This window comes from Phoenix dactylifera, chromosome 1 (genome assembly GCF_009389715.1).
Source record: "Phoenix dactylifera cultivar Barhee BC4 chromosome 1, palm_55x_up_171113_PBpolish2nd_filt_p, whole genome shotgun sequence".
NCBI lineage: Eukaryota > Viridiplantae > Streptophyta > Magnoliopsida > Arecales > Arecaceae > Phoenix > Phoenix dactylifera.
Genome location: NC_052392.1, coordinates 6,909,668 through 6,931,020, shown reverse-complemented (window position 1 = coordinate 6,931,020; position 21,353 = coordinate 6,909,668). Strand labels below are relative to the sequence as shown.

Below are 21,353 nucleotides of genomic sequence, written 5' to 3'. Positions count from 1 at the left end.
TTTGCATATGTGATGAATCTCTCCCTCTCTCCTCTTTCTTTGACCGGCACATCGGTCTAGGACCCTTTCGATACCTAGGTGCAGAGGCAGATGATAGATTCGAGTGCGGTCTCAAAACGCAGATTCAGAAAGGCCCAGTCCAAACCCAGCAGATCAGGGTTGTAATTTTCATGAATCTACCAATGGATCATCGACCGATCGCTTTGACATATATGTAGACGATGAATAATAAAGTTTGGATGCTTTGAGATCTGTGTGAGGGTGATCCAATGGAGGATTCGCATGAAGAAAGGTGAATCCTTCTTTCGCATGAAAGGTATAACCCCATCCCAAAGCCAACATGATGCGACCCAAACAAGTTTCGGGCCTAAAGGGATTCGGCTCGGCGTTGAGTCTGCCCCGGAAAACCTGCAAGCGGTGGCAGTTCACGTAAATAGTCTCGAAGTCGGCGGTCTAATTGTGATCTCCCCTATCGAAGCCCTTCTCCCATCCCTCGCTCGACCAATTTTTTTCCCTCCCTCTTCGCTTCTCGATCTTTCGCCCCTCTCTATAAAGGTTCGATTTTTCTCTCCTTTCACTCTGTCATTCCCTCGTTTTGTTCTCCATTCTTCTTCTAATCTTCTCTCATTTCTCCTCCAATCCTCCCTTTGGATTGGATTTCGTCTTCTTCGAGGATTCCTGGGGCACCGAATTCCCCTATTTCGAGCGTTTCCGGAACCCTAACCCGCCCCCTAGCCCTCCCTCGATAGGAAACAAGTCGGCCGCCTCCGCCGCCGCAGAATCGGAGGGGCAGCAGAACGGGGCTCTCGGGACGGAGAGAAACGAGTAAGTCTGCTGTTTCATTTCTTTCTTTGGTGCGTGGTTTTGAGCTTGATTTGAACTCGCAGAAACCCTAACCCTAACTTTGGTTTTGATCTTTGCAGAAGGAACGGGTGGATTGGGGCTGTTGATAGGAGCGAGGCGAAGGAAGAATTGCGAGGTATTTTGACTCTTTGCTTTGTTTAATCGGTTTGTTTTTTCTGGTTTTCGGGGATTGAGACGGCTCTGACCCTGATTCTAACCATAACCCTAAGTTCAATTTGTTGTTTTCTGGAGGGTTTCTCGTTGGTGCTCGTGGGAGAGGGGAAAATCGTTTCTAGTTTTTTGTGGGAATTATGATGAAATTTTGTGCGTTTTGTTGAGATTTTTGTTCTTCTGGAGCCCTTGAACTAACCTTAAAGGAGTAATGGCTTTGGTTCGCTTATGTGTTTGTGAAAATGGGAGATATTTTAGAGTTATTATTATCTTTTTTTTTCCTTTGCGGGGCAATGGCGGAGGTTTGTTTTTTTCTGAACAGCTTTTTCTTTCCATTTTTGAATGTTCTCCTTCAAATAAAAGTTTGGATCAACAAGTTTCTTAATTTGATAGCATCCGAGTATTTGAAGATTTAAAATAGTATTTGCTTAAACTACAATTGTCCCTGTAGAGAAGGGGGGAAATGTTATCGTGCAGTATAACCATTTTTGCCAAAATTTTAGTTTGCATTTATAATACAGTGGAATTCAGGCATTTGCCATGCACATTCTGCTTGCTAGTTCGTCAATAGTTTATCCAGAAATAGGTAAAAGAATAGATCTCTGGTAGGGTTTATAATGAGCATTGGCAGTTAAGGAAATCAGTGGTGTCGGATGACCAAAAGAGGAGTTGTGTTTGGATGAACCAAGGGAAGTGTAATACTTAAAGATAGAGAAGAAAGAAGTGTCCCGTCATTTGTCATACCTCAAGGCATGTAGAAAGCACGAGATTAAACAATTTCCATGGCCATGCACGGCTGGATGTGAAATCTTTTGATTTATATGTTGCAGAATTAGAGATGTATCTTCTTTCTTTTCTCTTTATATTTTGACAATATTTGGATCTTTACATGTGTACTCTTTTTTCTCAGGTTGATCTTCTCTCTGCAAGAGGTTAGAGTTTAATAACTCATTTATCATTCCAAAAATTAGTAGTTGCTGTTTGTGGATGTGACTTGGTGTAGATGGCCAACCATCAAAGCACAAAACCATCTGGCTCTGGGGCTAGTGTATACACAATCGATCTGGAGAATTTCAGCAAGCGTCTGAAGGGGTTTTATACACACTGGAAGGAGCACAGAACTGATCTGTGGAGCTCTACTGATGTTATTACCATTGCAACCCCCCCTCCTTCTGAAGATCTTCGGTATCTGAAGTCATCATCCTTGAATATCTGGTTGCTTGGATATGAGTTCCCAGAGACAATCATGGTTTTCATGAGCAAGCAGATCCATTTCTTGTGTAGTCAGAAGAAAGCGGCTCTGCTTGAAACCCTTAAGAAGTCTGCAAAGGAGGCTGTTGGCACTGATGTTGTGATGCATGTCAAGGCGAAGAATGATGATGGGACTATCTTGATGGATGAGATATTACATGCTGTTCGTGCTCAGTCCAAATCTGGTAATCCCATTGTTGGATACATTGCAAAAGAGGCACCCGAAGGGAAGCTTCTCGAAACATGGTCCGAGAAGCTGGGAGGCTCGACGTTACAGCTCACTGATGTAACACCTGGTTTCTCAGAACTGTTTGCTGCCAAAGATGCCATTGAGCTCATTTGTGTCAGGAAAGCTGCATATCTAACTTCATCGGTGATGAAGAATTTTGTGGTCCCAAAGCTTGAGAAGGCTATTGATGAAGAGAAGAAGGTCTCTCACTCTTCACTGATGGATGATACAGAAAAGGTGATACTTGATCCATCTAAGATCAAAGTCAAGCTGAAGGCAGAAAATGTTGATATATGCTATCCTCCTATATTTCAGAGTGGGGGTAAGTTTGATCTCAGGCCAAGTGCATCAAGTAATGATGACAATCTGTACTATGACTCGGCAAGTGTGATCATATGTGCAATTGGGTCACGTTACAACAGTTATTGCTCAAATATTGCCAGAACATTTTTGATTGATGCTACTGCAACTCAGAGTAAGGCATATGAAGTTCTCCTCAAGGCTCATGATGCTGCAATAGGTGCTTTGAAGCCTGGTAATAAAGTTAGTGCTGCTTACCAAGCTGCAGTAGCCATGGTTGAGAAAGAAGCGCCGGAGCTCCTTCCAAATCTGACTAAGTCAGCTGGAACAGGAATCGGCCTCGAGTTCCGTGAATCTGGGTTTAGCTTAAATTCAAAAACTGATCGGCCACTGAAGGCAGGCATGGTTTTTAACGTCTTGCTTGGTTTCCAGAACCTCCGAGCTGAGACTAACAATCCGAAGACTGAGACATTCTCTCTTTTGCTGGCTGATACTGTTATTGTTAGTGAAAAGCCCCCAGAAGTCTTGACAGCAGGCTGCTCCAAGGCAGTCAAGGACGTTGCTTACTCATTTAATGAGGAAGAGGAAGAAGAAGAGCCTCCCAGGGTCAGGCCTCCTGTTAATGGCACTGATCTCTTTCCATCCAAAGCAACACTGAGGTCGGACAACCAGGAGATGTCGAAGGAAGAGCTGCGGAGACAGCACCAGGCAGAACTTGCTCGCCAGAAGAATGAAGAGACTGCCAGGAGGCTAGCTGGCAGTGGCTCTGCAGCCGCAGATGGGCGAGGTTCTGTAAGAGCTTCAACTGAACTGATTGCCTACAAGAACGTCAATGATATACCCTACTCAAGGGAGCTGGTGATACAAGTGGACCAGAAGAATGAAGCTATTCTTTTGCCAATATATGGAAGCATGGTTCCCTTCCATGTCTCTACTGTGAAGAGTGTAACTTCACATCAAGACAATCGGACCTGCACTATTCGTATAATATTCAATGTGCCTGGTACGCCTTTTAACCCCCATGATGCAAACTCCCTTAAGTTTCAAGGTGCTATCTACTTGAAGGAGATTACTTTCCGTTCCAAGGATCCAAGGCATAGCAGTGAAGTGGTACAACTGATCAAGACCCTTAGAAGGCAAGTTGCATCTAGGGAATCAGAGAGAGCTGAGAGGGCCACTTTGGTTACTCAGGAGAAACTACAGCTTTCTGGCAATAGGATGAAACCAATCAGGTTACCTGACTTGTGGATACGCCCAGTGTTTGGTGGTCGTGGAAGAAAGCTACCTGGTACTTTAGAGGCTCATGTCAATGGGTTCCGGTATTCAACCCCCAGACCTGATGAGAGAGTAGATATTATGTATGGAAACATTAAGCATGCCTTCTTCCAGCCTGCAGAGAGAGAAATGATTACACTTTTGCACTTTCATCTGCACAATCACATAATGGTGGGCAATAAGAAGACTAAGGATGTCCAATTTTATGTTGAGGTGATGGATGTTGTACAGACATTGGGTGGTGGTAGGAGATCAGCCCTTGATCCAGATGAGATAGAGGAAGAGCAGCGTGAGAGGGACAGAAAAAACAGAATAAACATGGATTTTCAGAACTTTGTCAACAAGGTACATGAACTTTGGACACAGCCACAACTCAAAGATCTTGATCTGGAGTTCGATATGCCTTTGAGGGAGCTTGGTTTCCATGGAGTTCCTCACAAGGCTTCAGCTTTCATTGTTCCAACTTCGAGCTGTTTGGTTGAACTTATTGAGACACCATTTCTGGTAGTTACTTTGAGTGAGATTGAAATTGTTAACCTGGAAAGGGTAGGGCTTGGCCAGAAGAACTTTGACATGACCATCGTATTCAAAGACTTCAAGAAAGATGTACTTCGCATAGATTCTATTCCATCCGCATCTCTAGATGGAATCAAAGAGTGGCTCGACACTACTGATCTGAAGTATTATGAGAGCAGATTGAACTTAAATTGGCGCCCAATCCTGAAAACAATTATGGATGACCCTCAGAAGTTTATTGAAGATGGTGGATGGGAGTTCCTAAACTTGGAGGCAAGTGACTCGGAATCCGATAATACTGAGGAATCAGACCAAGGGTTTGAGCCCTCTGATATGGAGCCAGAATCTTCTGATGATGATGATAATGACAGTGAGTCACTGGTGGAGTCAGATGAAGAAGAAGAGGAAGATTCAGAAGAGGAGTCTGAAGAGGAGAAGGGGAAGACTTGGGAGGAGCTGGAGCGGGAGGCAAGTAATGCTGACAGGGAGAAGGGTGATGAGTCTGACAGTGAAGATGAGAGGAGGAGAAGGAAGGCAAAAGCCCTCTCCAAGTCTCGTGTTCCAGATATAAGGAAGGGTGTGCCTTCAAAGAGGCCAAAGTTTAGGTGAACTGCAATTGTACTGAACTGAAGTTGGTAAGAATGGAACATCCAGCATGGATTTCTGAATATGGCACTAACATCAGTACCTGTAAGTCAGTCACTTTCTCCTTCATTCTTCACCTTCAGTTGTGCTTTTCTGAGAATCTCAGTATTCAATCTTTTTCCAAGTTATCATTAAATTTCTGGCAAATCTCAATCCTTGTAGTTCTACAGTAACCCGATGCTTGACATAATGTCAATTGGACATGGAAACTTATGTGTATGAAGCAGTAACTGCACAGTTGCTTAACTTATTTTTCTTTTTGTCTATTATATAAACGATGGTGTGTAGAATTCTATGTTCAAATAATTATATAAAATCTTTCTATGGATTTCTTTGCTTTTCTCCAATCTATGAGCTTTAATTACTGAATTATGATTGATTTATTACTCGTTCTGGTTGGAGATTTGAGGAGCTTTAACCATGAAAATTTATCCTTCTCTAGTTAATGGGCACAGAGCATTAGGCTCCGGGAAATGTTGCCTAATATAATCAAGATTATTATCAGTTTTGTTCTTATGAAATTGAAAATGTTACTATGCCTATTATTTCATGCATTTATTAATTTCCTTATTAGACTTATGGAGTAGGACTTGTAAATTCTATTTAACCACCACTCCTGTTCGAAAGAGTTCTCACACAAGACAATATTCTGAAGGAAACCTTCAAATTTAATTTCCAAGTGTGGTTCAGGATTGTTCTAGAAGCAATTGATCCACACTTTATATGGATCTGAATTTGATTTCAGACATGAGAAATAACCAGAAAAGATTACAAATTTCTGGTTTTTTTTTATTTCTGCGATTTCGTCCTGAGGAACTCATTTCACAGCACAGAATTTATAGACAATGTTCCAAAGAGAAGAAAATGAGAAAGAAGGGTCTTTGAATTTAATTTATGCAAATAGTTCTCAAGTTACTGTTTTTGAACCCAAAAACCTCTCTCAGACTTTCTAACTTGGACCCTAGGAATTGAAGGACTCTTTCCTTGTTTTGCCTAAGGGCTCGTTTGGTTCGCAGGAAAAGGAGGGGAGAAAGTGTGGTCAACGGAAAAGTAATAAAATGCCTCTTGTTTGGTTGGAGTTTTCAAATGAGAGAGATGGGAAAGTTGTATTCCCATGGGAATATGATTCCCACATTTCATGGGAAAGTCTTTCCCATGAGAAACATGGGAAAGTTACTTTCCCATGATGTGGGAATCACTCCTTTTTTATTTTTTCCCAAAAAGACCCTTCAGCATTAAAGAAACATTAAAGAGGCATTAAAGACCTAATTTTTATTAAGGGCATAATAGGAATTATACATAACTTTCCTAGGAAAGTGGATGGTCAACCAAACATAAGCACTTTGGAAATTTGTCACTTTCCCATGGTTAACCAAACATGCCAAAAGTACTTTCCTAGGTATCCTCTTCCTAGGAATCTGATTCCCAGGAATCATATTCCTAGGAGGGAAAATACTTCCCGCGAACCAAACGAGCCCTAAAAGCAATGGAGGAAAGAATTAAAAAGAGAGAGCAACTAAGGGAACAATGGGGACTGGTAGGTTGGATCATAGACCTTGACAGCCAAGATTGATGAAAAGATTCCCTGAACTTTTAAGAAAATCTAAATCTAAATCCCGATCTAACCAAAAACCTAGCAGATTAGGCTGTATTTACAACAAATTCACTTGAAAGTTTATCCTTGTGCAAGATCTTCCCCTTCTTGCTAATAAGGGTTTGGTCTTCTATCTTGGCGATGTCAAAAGTGAAAGTAGTTACGAAAGAATAACTACTGAAGCCCTGTTAGCTTTTAGTACTATTGCAGAGCAAATGCTAGACCCACAAGCTATAATCTGTAATGTTCATGTTGCTTTTGGAATATCAATGGAGGACCTTCGGTCACGATAAAAAAGATAAACAAGGACATCTTGAGGGGTATAACTTGAAGCATAATTTAGTTATGTCTGAAATGAGTTGTGTTTGTTATGTATAACCCAGTAGTATGCAATATTTGTTGGTAATATGTATTTATTACTACCTAGCATTGTTCCTTGCTTAAATTTGAACCATTAATGATGTTCATATTTGTGAACATGAGTGCATTATATAAGATCTAATATGTGACTTCTTTTGCAAAAAGTTGTCTAGACGTACTAATATTAATAAAAGATGTATAACAACAAAAAAAATAAAAGAAGACAATCAAACGAAACATAATTTACCATTTTTTCTTGAAGGATACAAGGGAGTGTAGGAATAGAAATCAAAATTGAGTGTGAGGAACATTGAGTTATATTCCTTGAATCAATGATTCATGGTGAACACAGCATCAATGACAATGCAAACAAATTCTCTAAAGTCTAAACCCAATGAACCTCTACCTTCCTTAGTAAAAAAAAAAAGATTGTAACCAATAAGATTTATGCGCAATATCTTAAAACAACAAACAAGCACTGAAACATCAATCGGTAGCTAAAGGGAAGAAATCTTCCATCTGGCCATTACTAACAGTTTTTAAGTTCTACTTAACCATAATGAAAATTCCATAAATAGATTTTGTAGACATGTATATTTAGATAGACAACAAATGTTTTTTTTTAGATCCACATAAATTTTGGATGTTTACAAAACTTATGACAGAATTAGGCACCTGGACGGGGGGTGGGGGTTGGGGGTTCAAGTTTTACTCCTAGTGAGTGAAGATATATCATTGCCAATGTCCGACAACATCTCCTCTTCAAGCCATTTTTTTGTAAGGGAAGAAAAGGGAAAAAATAGGGTTGTTGATAATACTCAGTTATAATGCTACAACTAATGAGAAAGCTTCTGTGATCGGATAGCGGGGGACGCCTTTTTCCTCCCCTTGCTTCTCCCTTCATTAAGCCATAGCAACAAGGCCCTTGCTCTATCCAACCAAGTGTCTTTTTTGTATATGCTAATTGCAATAAGAATGATCACAATAAGAACTAAAGTTCTTCATTGGCTGAAGTTCTCAGCTGTCAGTCTGGATGATGGGACTGGAGCTTCTGATGGTTGAGTATCAGAGGCGAGGTGGTCGAACAGAGGAGAACAACCTAGAAAGAGTAGGAAATAGGCACTCGTGAGTTTTAGATGTTTATTGTAACCAATAGATTCAACTTGCACTGAACTGTCATAAGTAATGCAGCCCTATCACCATAGTGGTGGAACCTGATTGCCGAACCCAAAATAAACATGAACAACTTCCTTGGAAAAGGCAATGCATTGATCGGCTGAACGTTGTCGACCAGGCCACATACCCCATTTAGGCAGTTTGGTGAAGATGGATCAAATAATATCCATAAAAGAACCATTTCCATATCCAGAAATAATTGAACATGGATTCAAATTTTAACATCCAACCAATATCCATATCCATATTAATAATTTAATATCTGTCAAAGGAAAAAAAATAGCAGATATGGATATGCATATTGCAAGTATTCAATCTGTAGCTGAATATCCAAGTCCATTTGCAATCCTATTTAACCTTGTATAGTTGTCATAAACTCAAAATTGGTTGCATTGTCTTTAATTTAGTTTTCTTTCCATAAAATAACATCTTTGATTTGGTAGATTGCATCCTTAATGATCAGTTTTTCAATTCAAGGGGTGTAATTTAGCAGAATTGTTAGGATCCACTAAAAGAGTCAGGTGATAAAGTGGTTGCACTTCTTTATTTTTGTGGGATCATTTGCCTATTTTAGAAAGATAATAAAAGAAAGTTTGGAGGCTTACATCCTTATTTTTAGTTAATGCAAATCAATAAAACATGAAGTTGAATAATATTCTAGCTACAATGTTTAATTGTCCGATTTATATCTGCATTGTCAGTATCTGGCAAATTTAGCATTCGTATTCATCAAAATGGATATGTATATGGATATTATTGATATCTGATTGATATTGGTTCCATTTTCAGCCCTGACTGGCAGCCAATGAAATAAAGGCCGCTGGTCAGCACAGGCGAGAAGATAAGTGCTGACGAGATATGTTAGATTTTAGATTAGGATATGGATTTCAAGATTTGTAATTTTAACACTAGCTGACTATGATTATGTTATTTACTGCTACTATAGTACAATGCCCTGTTGTTTAGGTTGTTAATAGTTGTTTCCTGTTTGTTTCTAATTGATACACCATGATGCATTAGTTTCTATGTTGCATTTGAAGTTTTTGACGTCTAATGGAATAAGTAAAGAAAATCATGAGTTGGAAGATTATAGGATTATAATATGCAATGTAGAAATTTGCAGTTACATGATTTAAAATATTTTAATACTCTCTCTTTTCTTTTCTTTTTTTTGCGAAGTTGGTAAATCGACCAATTTCATCGAGAGGATGAAGAATTAAAGACAAAAGGGAATAGATATAGAAGGAAAACAGAAAAAAGAAAAAGGCATTCAACCCCAGAATTTCCACAAGCAACCAGCATGATCTCTAAACGAAGGGATCTTATAAATTTTCATTGAAGGAAACACCTTTTTTTTTATGAATTGTAACTTGCAATTTCAAAGATAATGTAAAGTCACGAAATATGATGTTTTTCATGCATATTGAGATGCATCCATTGTCTAAATTACAGAATACGGCAAATGTGAATGTGATGGATTGGAAGGTATATCACTAATGTCAATATTTTTTTCTTGATTTAATGCATGAAATATCACTATGATATTTCCGTTATTGAACTAAATGAATAATATGTTGTTTCTTGTCTTGCAGGAGAGTTGGCTTGCCTTGTTAGACCTGTCTTTGGTAGAAGCAATGATCTAGTCAGTATGTTTTTTTTTTTCTTTTTATTAGGTGCAGGGAGATATTTCTAGTTATCTTTTATGGATACTTGGAACTGTAATGGGTTAACCATGCTTTTGGCATATAAACTTGTGTCTGGGCTTGCAGATGAGTGGCAACTTGTTACATTCTGATGTATTCTTTTGTTATGTTTCTATGATAGTATGCTTTGCAAGTCGTATCTTTTTTATATCATTCCATATCTTTTTGACATCATTCCATATCTTTTTGACATCATTCAACTTGATTTTAGTAGCACATTCACTTGACCCTACTAAGCCCCACATAAATTTAATGTTTCTAAAAATAATTGGATTCATTTGTCTTTATTTTTTATTATTAAAAATGGGAGATCGCTCATCGTTCTACAGGATATTCGTGGCAATTTATTTTTCGAAATCCATTTGGATATGTTCACTAGCATTGATTATTTGCCGGCATTTACGTAATTTTCTTGCGTAGATTCTCAAGGTGGGCTGTATTACTGAGGCTTTCTTCCGCCCTTTTTATGCATATCCAAATAGAAGCTCGAGCAGAAGATGCCAATAATACAGGTAAAACTGGGATTTCTGTTTTGCTCATTCAGTGTTTCCATCTTTCTGATGTTCGTGTTGTGGGAGGACTGAAACAAGCAGTGGTAATCGATGGATACAGAGTGCATGGTTGGTAGTTGATGATGATGTTCGGAAGATCATTGCGGAGCAAGATTGATCTTGTGGTGTCTTTTCTCCCAACAAGCATGAACTTGTTTGGAGAAGACTCATTTTTCGCCGCAAGGCAATCCAAAAGGTTACCCGGAATGAGAAATGCTTTGGAAGCATTCATGGGGGTTAGTTCTTTAAAAGATCTGAAAGTTGTTGCTGCAGCCTTTGCTTGCATTCACTTTCATGCCTACTGTTTGTTGTGGTTTATAAGAATGCAATAACTTTGTACAGTTGTCAGACCATGCCAAGTCACAAAGATTTGATCTCAGACAGATATTTTATCTGCATGACTTGTGGCTTGATGTGGCTGCAGATGGGTTGGTCAATGAGTCTACTAGTCTTGACAGGATTAGGCCCAGTTCAACAGTGCGTTCTAAACCTGGGACTTCGTTCTAGGTTAGAGAAAGGACCTGTTCAGGATGGGACTAGGCATGTATGTTCTCTCTCCTACCTGATTCATGTGCTGATGAGGTTTTACAGTAGGTCAAATATTCAAAGACCCAAAACCTGACCCAAACTTGCCCCATTGTTATATGTGACTGTTGAGTGGATTTGGAGGCTATTAATGAAGCTCAGTGAAGCTGAATCATGCTCATGTTGGTGAAATCAGAAGCAGCAGTTCACACCAACCTCCTTTCTTAATTTTCTTTTTTATTTTTTTTTTACTTGTTAATCTCAGCAGGGTACTTTTTTATCTTCCATCAGACCTTAAACATTTTTTTTTGAAATTCTTTTCACTTGTCTATGTTGACGCTTATTTTGCTTCTAAACATATATTAATGTCTGCATTCTTTTTGTAAAGAAAAATCTTTGCATCATAACTAGACCAAAGCCTGACATGATCCAAACTTGGAAAGCACTGGAGTAGGTTTGGTCATGTTTTTTTTTTTTTTTGTTAAATATTGGGGGGGGGGGGGGGGAGGGGGGGGTGAAGAATTAACTCCATCTGTGTAGCAGCCCCCACTAGGTCTCTCCTGCACCAGGGAATGTCCGATATGGGTAGACAATACACTCATACCCTCCTCGATCCGTGGGGAGCTTTACCAACGTGGCAGCCTTTTTCATGTGTGAGTACGTCACCCAAACACCATCTCAGTACCGGCGGACCATCGGATAAACCAGGCTGGGAGAATCCGGTCTCCGCATTTAATTGATGCCCGCGCATTTCGAATATGGGCAACTTTGGTGGAATTTTAGTTTCGTTCCAACCGTGCTACCACCTTGGTGGTAGATTTGGTCATGTTTGAATCTACAGAGCCGCTCTAAATGAAGCAGAGTCAGGTTTGGGTCATGCTCGCCCGTCCCTGGTTGAAAACAAATTGGTTTGGAAGGAGACAAAACTACGTCTCTGAAACGCAGTTCGCAGCGCAGGCTATTCAGGGCAAGTGCCTCAGGAGCAGCCTGAAAACAATAAAGTCGTATACTTTTCGATTCCTCCTTTTCTAACACCATGGTCCTGCGGTTGCAAAGGTCCAGAATAGCAGCCAAAACCCCTCCAACTTTTAGAGCTCTCATGGACTCTTCTCCATGAGAAACCATTGGATATCTAAAGGCCGTACAATCACAAGACCCACAAAGACTCTCCCGTACAATCTCCAACAAATTAGTGGGCACTAATGGCGCACTCATACCACATGTGTTCCACTAAACCGAATTAGTTGGATGCTTTGTTCATGTGAGTGCACACTTGGCCAGAAAAGACCCACAAGATCGCCATTAGAATCCAACAACAGAGGAAATAAAATATTACAGCTCCAGCAAATCCATCGACCAAACAATCAGAAGCAAAGCATCACAAACAAAAGTTTCTATTGCCTCACCTTGAAACACTTTCAAGGTTCAAACATCATCATCATCCTTTTTTTGACCCATCATCATCATGTGGATTACATTAGCATGCATGTGCTAGTACTTACTGCCTACCCTAACCCTAGCCTGATGAAGAATTCAGACATACAATGGACCATAACCCATCTAATGGGAAGGTGGTCCTATCTTGCCAATTACTCAACTAAAAGATTGTAGAAATATGGCCAGTCAATAATATTTGATGATTTTAATGTCCACTAGGCGAGGTTTTTCTTCTTTTTTATTTTTAATTTGATTCAGCCAATCCTTTGATAAGGACTGGGGTGATCGAAACATGAGCACCTAAAAGCAGATACGCTAAATGGGTTGTTTGATTTGAAAAGCAAACATGGCATCACATGTAGAAAAGAAAAATATTAATAGTTTTCCGACACTAGGAAACTATTCATAGATTACCACCCAATCCAAGCTAAAGTCAATTGATCGTGATGTATAACGACACAATATTATTACATTTTTCTTCTCTCATTTGGAATAGTAATAGGGGCACCATGAGTCTGAATTACGTGTGTTAAAAACTTGAGGAAACTTTCCAACATTTGAACACAAGAACACGTCTTACATGGACTCCGAATTCTAATGATGATGGTCATGAGGGATGTCACTAATGGTTTAGTGGTTTGGCGTAGTATACGGTGTCTTGTCGTTAAATCGTGCCGTAAAGAGATTGTAAAAAGATTTGCTATGTGCTGGTGAAAGGGCATTTTGATATGCAAACTCCCCAAACAAAGATTCATGAGCTTATGATGTATCTAGATAAGATTCTCTGGTAATCTTTGGAGGAACAAGGAGCCAGGCTTGGGATCTTCTACAACCTAGATTCCCGACTCTTCTAGGTTGGGCCACTTAGCTTAGAAATTAAATTTGCTAGGCCTGCCAAATCCATTGAAATCTTAGTTTACCATGGAGGGAGTTCGTAGTTTATTAACTTCGATAAAATTAACTTTATCTATGTTTACTTCGTGAGTAAATTAATCATGTAGGCAGGCAACTAGGTCATGCCATGCCCTGTTTAGTAATACGCATTATATCAACTAGGTTACGGCACCATCATTGTTGCCAACTTGTGAATAGTTGGATCATGAAAGCATTACACAATTTGATAGAGACCATGAAAGAAGATCTTCTAAGAAAGGTATTTCCAAAAATACCATGTGCGGACCCGTGTGTTTAATCCCACATCGGTTATTCGCTAGTAAATCTTGGACACTTATACAGGATCGAGAAACCCAAATAATACTTTTCGACTAATCATTTTGGGTGAGGTCATAGGTTGTGACGTACTGTATGATGATTACTATAATCAAAGAATAAAGTTAGTCTTAGACAACATGTAATAAGCAGGGTGGATAAGAGTTCAACATTCACTACATATTCTTTCTTACATATATGTCCCTTATTGAAGGAAGGAGGGGGAAAATAATGTGTAGAACGTTAGGAACAAGCACTCATTGAGGGTCAAAATATATAATATCACAAAATTGATTTTTTTTTTAATTTCAAAACAAACTATGGAAATATAAAGGTGAGAGCATGGTATGGCCGCATCATGATGTGTTGCTCTTAATTTCTTGCAAACATTTGAATTAAGCAGCCAATCACAACTTAATTACTTTGGTGTAAGACTAGTTCTACATTAACCCGCAGCTATCTTTGTGAAATCACATGACGTTAATCAAATCTTGGCTTGCCAGTTGGTTGAGAAATAAAATTACTTCAACTCTTTTTTATAGACCACCGGAATAAGCTTAATTTCTTTAGGATTCTTAAGGCTGTCCCTTTCCAGCGAAGTTGTGGTGGATCCAACTCTAGTCATTTCCAAATTTGAAATCTCCACTAGATATCTTGTTGACATCAATTATATCTACAGTATCTCTCTCTCTCTCTCTCTCTCGTTTCTTTAGCATTTCGGATAAATTTTAGCAGAATCCGAGTACAACTTATTCTTACATCTACAGCTTCTCTCAAAACATGTCTATCTCATGAGAATGCAATCTATAGTTCCAAGGCTCATATAGGATCCAAATTTGAACCAACAAACCAAGAATAATAAAAAAAACTATAGTTACACACCTCTCACTAGATCATCTACTGAAAGATTTCCAAACATGTATATCAAACATTTTTTTGACTAAAATCTAAAATTCCACTAAGCACTCGTTTGGTTCGCAGGAAAAGCAGAAAAAAGTATGGTCAACAGGCCTCTTATTTGATAGGAGTTTTCAAAGAAGAGAGATGAAAAAATAGTATTCCAATAGAAATTAAATTCTCATGTTTCATTAGAAAGAAAAACCATAAGGGATATAAAAAAGCTACTTTCCTACCGGTTGGAAGTTGGTATTTTTTTTCTCCCGAAACTATCATTAATCCATCAAAACCTATGGATAAGATCTTTTTCTTTATTAAAGATATAGTAAATATTTCTTATAATTTTTTTAGAAAGTAGATGTCCAACCAAACATAAGACATTTTGAAATGTACCATTTTTCATGATAAACCAAACATGCCAAAATTGTTCTTTCAGATATCATTTTTTTTTTTTGCTAGGGCGGGTGGATCATACCTGACAAGTATGGATGCACCAATAAATCAAGAAACAAAATACCTCAGAGTGTCAAGGGCAACTCTCCATCACCTAGGGGTGCAAATGGGTCGGGTCGGGTCGGGTCCTAGGTGACCCCGATCCGACCCGGTTTTTTATTCGGGTCCCAATTTTGGACCCGGACCCGACCCGGTTGAAGATCGGGTTGGGTCGGGTCGGGTTTGGGTCGGGTCCGGGTCTGATTCGGGTCGGGTCCGGGTCCGATCGGGTCCAATTTTTTTGTGCTTTTGGGAAAAAATTTGGACAAATCTAATTTGGTCATACCATAATTATGAGGTGCTGGGTGACCCATGACTTTGAAAGACTTTGCAATTGAGCTCCAGTCAGAACAGATGACCCATGACTCACTAACTAAGTCGGTCTACAAGCCAAATTTCATATCACACTATTTTTTATCTATATGACTGATTGGACGGAACTCGGTGTCTCCCAGCTCCCCTCTCACGAGGACAAAAAAAAATCCCAGACCTTCTTCCAAAATCCAATTCCATTACAGAAAACTGGCACATGACCCATATTCAGTTGCAGTGTTCCCTCACTTTCTCCCTTCAAAAGTTAAAAGAAACAAAAACCAAAAAACAGAAGGAAAAAAAAAAAGGCAGCTACACACCAGAGGTCTCAACAGTGTAATAGATCGAGAGAGAATCCTGACGGGCCGACGTTCCTTTGGATTCTGTGAACCTATGCTTGTTGCTAACTTGCTATCCTCCCACACTGACCAACAGTACCACAACCCACGCCAAAAAAAAAAGAAAAAGAAAAAGAAAAAGAAAAGACTTTCTTTTGCTTTTCCTCTCTCTCTTCGGGTCCATTCGGGTCGGGGCGGGTCCGTTTGGTAAACCCAGACCCGACCCAGAAAATGATTCGGGTCCAATTTTAGGACCCGACCCGGACCCGCGGGTCCTAAAATTCGAGTCGGGTCGGGTCTACGCGGGTCGGGTCGGGTCGGGTCACGGGTCGACCCGACCCATTTGCAGCCTTACCATCACCAGCTCATAAGATACTACCGGAGTGACTGGCTACCTAAGCAGTCATCTAGTCCGCAGCCCCATTAGTTTCACGGAACACATGCTTGACCTAAAAGACCCCTCCATCCTCCATCATCACTCAGATATCTCAAAGCAAAGGGTGAACACATATTTGTAGAAATCAGCTTTTCAAAATAAATATTTTGATAAAAAAAATTTTCTACAAATTAAATGAGTCTTTTACAAAACAAAGCTCATATTACACAACACTGCTCTTAAAATCCTCAAAATATTTCTTGTCTTGTATTTCTCTACCTTCTCTCATAGCTCAGTTGGAAAATTATATATATATATATATATATATTCTTTTTTTTTGTTGAAACAGATGTATCATACCTGCCGGATACGAATATACCAAAAAAAATCAAAAGACAATAAGTTTCGAAGTGCTCTGGATAAGTCCTCCTCTCTCAGCTAGAGGGTCTCTTCAGAATAATTAGCCCTATCCAAAATTACATATGTATTCAAACCATGATCATGTAATCCATAGCTGCTCGCGTGCTATTTAAAAAGTGAAGTATAGGAGGAGCCTCTTTTGTCTTTCACACCTCGCTTCCTCCAAAACCACTCAACCCAGAGGTTCCCATCGATACCAGAGCTCCATTTCTTTTATTATTTTATTATTATTTCTGCTATTTTTGTTATTAAATAATTCTTTTTATTAACGAAGAAATAGTCTCCCAACGGTGGAGATCTCCTCTCGGCCTACCGACCAATCCCAGCCGTCCAACTGCACCCGCGGCCTCGAGAAAGGACAAGCCCCCGTGGGCTCCACCCTGTGCACCATGCCTCCCCGCCCTCTCCCATTTACCAAAATACCCCTGCACACATAACGGAACTCCTCAACGCCGTTAATCCCCGTTGTCATGCAAATAATGAATATTTTTTACCTGAAATTGTCATGGATTGAGTTTCTTTGAAAACATAGTAAAAGCTGATTTAAAAAAAAATATATTAGCAATTATATCAGATAATAACATGTAATAATTAAAAAAATATATATTTTTGGTAGGAAAGAGATGCTACATACTTTTTGAAAGTAAAAAACAAAAGAAAGAAAAGACAAATTATTGCCATCCACTAATAAATATAATAAAACTAGTTGGTCTGAACGAATATGTTTGACTAAGTTGAGAAGAAAATGTTGGTCCACCACATGGGTTGGTAGGGATATCCTTTTAAGATATCTTATCGACAATGATGCTATACTATCCAAATGAATATATTAGCCGCAGACAGAAATAGGTAAAATTGTGAATCTATATTTTGAGAGTATACGGCAAACTAGCTCTTTCGCCATGGTAACGGATTAACAGAGACCTTCCTGCATGATTTCTAATAATTTTCTAATCAAAATTTAAATTTACGTGAATATTCTTTTAAAATTTATATTTATTTTTATATCCTCATAATACTGTTTTTATACAAATGCCTCTAATATAGCGATTCTTCTAACACCGTTAATCAAAAGCATATTTATTTTTAATTAAAAACAAAATAAAAATTATTTTTTTTTGTGCACATCTATCCATTAAGGATATTTTAGTTATTTCGAAACCATTAATTTTTTAACGACATTAGATGGTATGGGTACATATGCAAAAATAAGAATAGAAAAAAGTATAGAATAGCAAAGCAAGTATTTTACAAAGATATATACGCAAATATCAATTTTAGGAGGATACTCATGCAAACTTCAATATTTAGGTTATTATTCATGCAAAAAAAAAATCAAAATAGAAACAAATAGATTTCACAACTACCACTATCATACTTGATTGATGGATGTAGTGAGGCTGCTAAGATTTTTTTCTATAGATAATATAAGAATTTAAATCAAGATCCGCCGTACCGGTACCGGTCGGCGTACCGGTGGCTGCCCGGACCAGTACGAACCGGTCCCATACCGGTCCGTACCGGTCCGAATCGATTCCGTACCAGTCTCCAACAATAAGCTACCAGTACCGGATTACACGCTGATCCGGTATCGGTCCCAGACCGGACCGGTACGGCAGATCATGATTTAAATAATATTTTTGTCATTTATTTATTTATTTCACTTCTGCAGGGTGGTGGCATTTTGGTCATCATGGGCAAAAGAGATCGGGGTGGTTCTATATACACCCCCCCTATTGCTCAGGACACCCCCCAAAAATTAAAAAAAAATTAAATACTCTCTACACCCCCCATTTGCTAAGGACGCCCCTAAAAAATTAAAAATTCCTAAATTACCCCCCACCCTCCCCACCCCCTCACCTAAATTGCTCTCTACACCCCCCAAACCCCCCCCCCCCCCCACCCCGCTCTTTCCCTCCAAAACACCTCGCCAACGCCCAAAACCCCCCGTTCCCCCTTCTCCCTCTCGTCGCCGGCATTCTCCCGATCTCCGACCACCATCGCCGGCTTCTCCCGGAACCACCTCGCCGGCTTCTCCCGAAATTTTTTTTTTCACGGTTCGTGCTCCGTTCGGCACTGGATCGCCGAACAAAAGGCTTCTGTTCGGCTGAACAATGCCGGACAGAAGCCTTTTGTTTGGCACTGTGCAGCCGAACAGATCTGTTCGGTTGAGGGTTGCCGAACAGAAGGCTTCTGTTCGGCACTGTTCAGCCGAACAGAAGCCTTTTGTTCGGCGATCCAGTGCCGAACGGAGCACGAACCGTGAAAAAAAAAATTTCGGGAGAAGCCGGCGAGGTGGTTCCGGGAGAAGCCGGCAAGGTGGTCGGAGATCGGGAGAATGCCGGCGACGAGAGGGAGAAGGGGGAACGGGGGAGGAGGGGTTTAAGGGGGGTTTGAGGGGTGTTTTTTTTTTTTCTTTTCAAAACGAAACGGAGGAGGAGGAAGGGGGGTGTATGAGAAAATTTCAAGGGCAATATGGTAATTACACTAAAGGTTAGTTTGGGTATTTTCTTTCTGGTTTTTGGGGGGTGTCCTGAGCAATAGGGGGGGTGTATATAGAACTACCCAAGAGATCGGCTTGTTTGTTGGCTTGGGAAAAAGGCTGTGGGGGGGTGCTGACGTCACGGGAGGGCATACACGGAATTTGCACCGTCAAATAATTCGGTCAATCAGATCGGACGATGGCTGCTGCCTCTCGTCAGTACCAATTTCTTTTTTTTAATTATTTTTTAGATCATCAATCTCTCTCTCTCTCTCTCTCTTCTTTGCGGACTACCGTAGTCCTACCTACTCTGATGCAAGCTGCTGGCTTTTAAAGCTGCCACCCATTCCTTGGGCCTCCTTTTATGGCAACGGCTCCGTGGCGGTGATGGGATCCTCGTGAGATGGAGCCTCCAAGGCTTGCGCTTCGGGTATACGGTCACCGCCCGGGATGGGTGGGACCCTTCATGGGAATAGGATGGATGGGAGAGTGAATGACCCATCAGGCGCGGGGACTGCTCACCTCGTCACCTCCCTCAGATCCTGCTCTCCATCCATCCATCCATCCATCCGTCCCTCCACACGCATCATACGGTAAGTTGACCGCTAATGATACAAATGCTAATAGGACCATCATCTGCCACCACCCACTTGCAACCGGCTTTCTTACATATAGCACCTTTAAAATCTCAATATTGCAGATGCTCTCTATGCAAAAAAAAAAAATAAAAAATCCCCAATTCCATATTTATTGGAAGTCTTCTTGAAAGAAAAAGTATATGTATCCTATTTTTGGTATGTATTTAACTCGACATGCATCCAATTTAGATCAAAAATTTATATATTCTATCTTGGATAAAGTATATGTCGGAAAGTGAGGCTTGATTCTGGTGTAGTCAGGCATGGAACTGCATTGAACTTCAGTTTGATTTGGATGGATTCGATACTTATTGAAAGTTACTTCAGAACATTGAATTGAATTCGTGTTATAAACTGAAGCATCTGATTTAATGGTCTGCCGTCGTTCATATACTTATTTACAACAAATAATAGAATAAATCATGTATCGATGATTATATATTCTACCATGTTCATTAACTTGTTCGTGGTTGTTTGATGCATAAATGATAGGTAGTCAAATTAAACATTACAAATACCCGAAACATAATTGACGTGGGAAAAAACCTAACATATCCGATGGAGTGAATACTAAATTCAAATTAGATAAAGATAGAGCAAAAATGATTAATCTTTGAAACAATAACTGGCTAAATGACTTGAGCAAAGGCGTGCACATTGCATATTAATTCGAGAAAAAAAAGTTGAGGGCTGATATGTCAAATGGCTTGATTATTATATGGGTTTAAAAAAAAAGAGGGTCTAGCATTAATCATAGTAAACTAATGGTGGATTAGTGAATTAAATAAGGGGCCTATTGGATTAGATAAAGTCCCGAGTTCCAACAGTATAACAACAAACTCGGAGATAAAATAGTGGGGGAAACAAAATTGGGGGACCTTTTGCTGTCGCTATACCCCACTAAAAGCTTGTAGGGACCACCCAACCCCTAGTCACGTGCTCCACGGTTCCAGAGGCTACCAGGACCATCCGAGTCCAAGATTCCCCTCCAATCCAAACCGTCCAATCCATGCGCGAATTCCGAGGACACATCCCCTTCATCAATACCTTCCATCATCCCCTACCCGTATGCCCCTCGATTTCGAGAAACGCGTTCCCATGGTAAGTAACGTAACGGTCGCTGGTTATAAAGTTAGAACTGTTTTATTATTATTATTATTATTATTTATTTTTCACTCTCTCTTTATCTTGTTTTTTAATTAATTATACTGCTATTCCTTGCTATAATTGTCACTAACTGTAGTAATGTTATTTTTCATCTCTTTTTGCTATACATTAGATATAGTAATTTTTATATTGTTTTTACCTTTTGGAGTATTTGTTATTACTATACTTTAGCATGTAACCTACTATTTCTGTTGAGTCATATTATTATTTTATGGTTTTTAATTAATTTCTCTCAAATTTTTGATTTACACTTTATCTAATTATGTATAAATTTGTAATATATAATTGAAAAAAAAATTAGAATGAATCCAAGAAAACCCTAGCATCATAATAGCATAATATGAAATTTCTACTTATCATTAAAATAATTTCATCCTCGTATAAGTGGCAAACACATTATTTTTATTTGTGAAACCATTTTTTAGATCTTTAGAACGGAATTTATT

General features: G+C 39.4%; 1 protein-coding gene across 4 annotated transcripts; it reads left to right on the top strand.

Moving 5' to 3' along the window:
* The first annotated feature begins 496 nt into the window (after positions 1-496).
* LOC103713979 (FACT complex subunit SPT16-like) lies at positions 497-10,216 on the top strand. 4 transcript variants are annotated; one of them, XM_008801054.4, is made up of 5 exons: positions 497-825; positions 924-979; positions 1,925-5,275; positions 9,813-9,845; positions 9,953-10,216. In XM_008801054.4, the coding sequence occupies exon 3, from the start codon at positions 2,018-2,020 to the stop codon at positions 5,192-5,194; it is 3,177 nt and encodes a 1,058-aa protein (XP_008799276.2). In that variant the 5' UTR covers positions 497-825; positions 924-979; positions 1,925-2,017; the 3' UTR covers positions 5,195-5,275; positions 9,813-9,845; positions 9,953-10,216. The 4 variants fall into 4 exon arrangements, with proteins under 4 accessions (XP_008799276.2, XP_026663053.2, XP_008799274.2 ...); XM_008801052.4 differs by lacking the exon at positions 9,813-9,845 and having other exon boundaries at positions 498-825; positions 1,925-1,946; positions 2,018-5,275; XM_026807252.2 differs by lacking the exons at positions 9,813-9,845; positions 9,953-10,216 and adding an exon at positions 9,540-9,743.
* The last annotated feature ends 11,137 nt before the right edge of the window (positions 10,217-21,353 follow it).

Excerpts from the sequence above, each read along its gene's own strand:
- LOC103713979 (XM_008801054.4), top strand. The coding sequence starts at position 2,018 with ATGGCCAACCATCAAAGCACAAAACCATCTGGCTCTGGGGCTAGTGTA.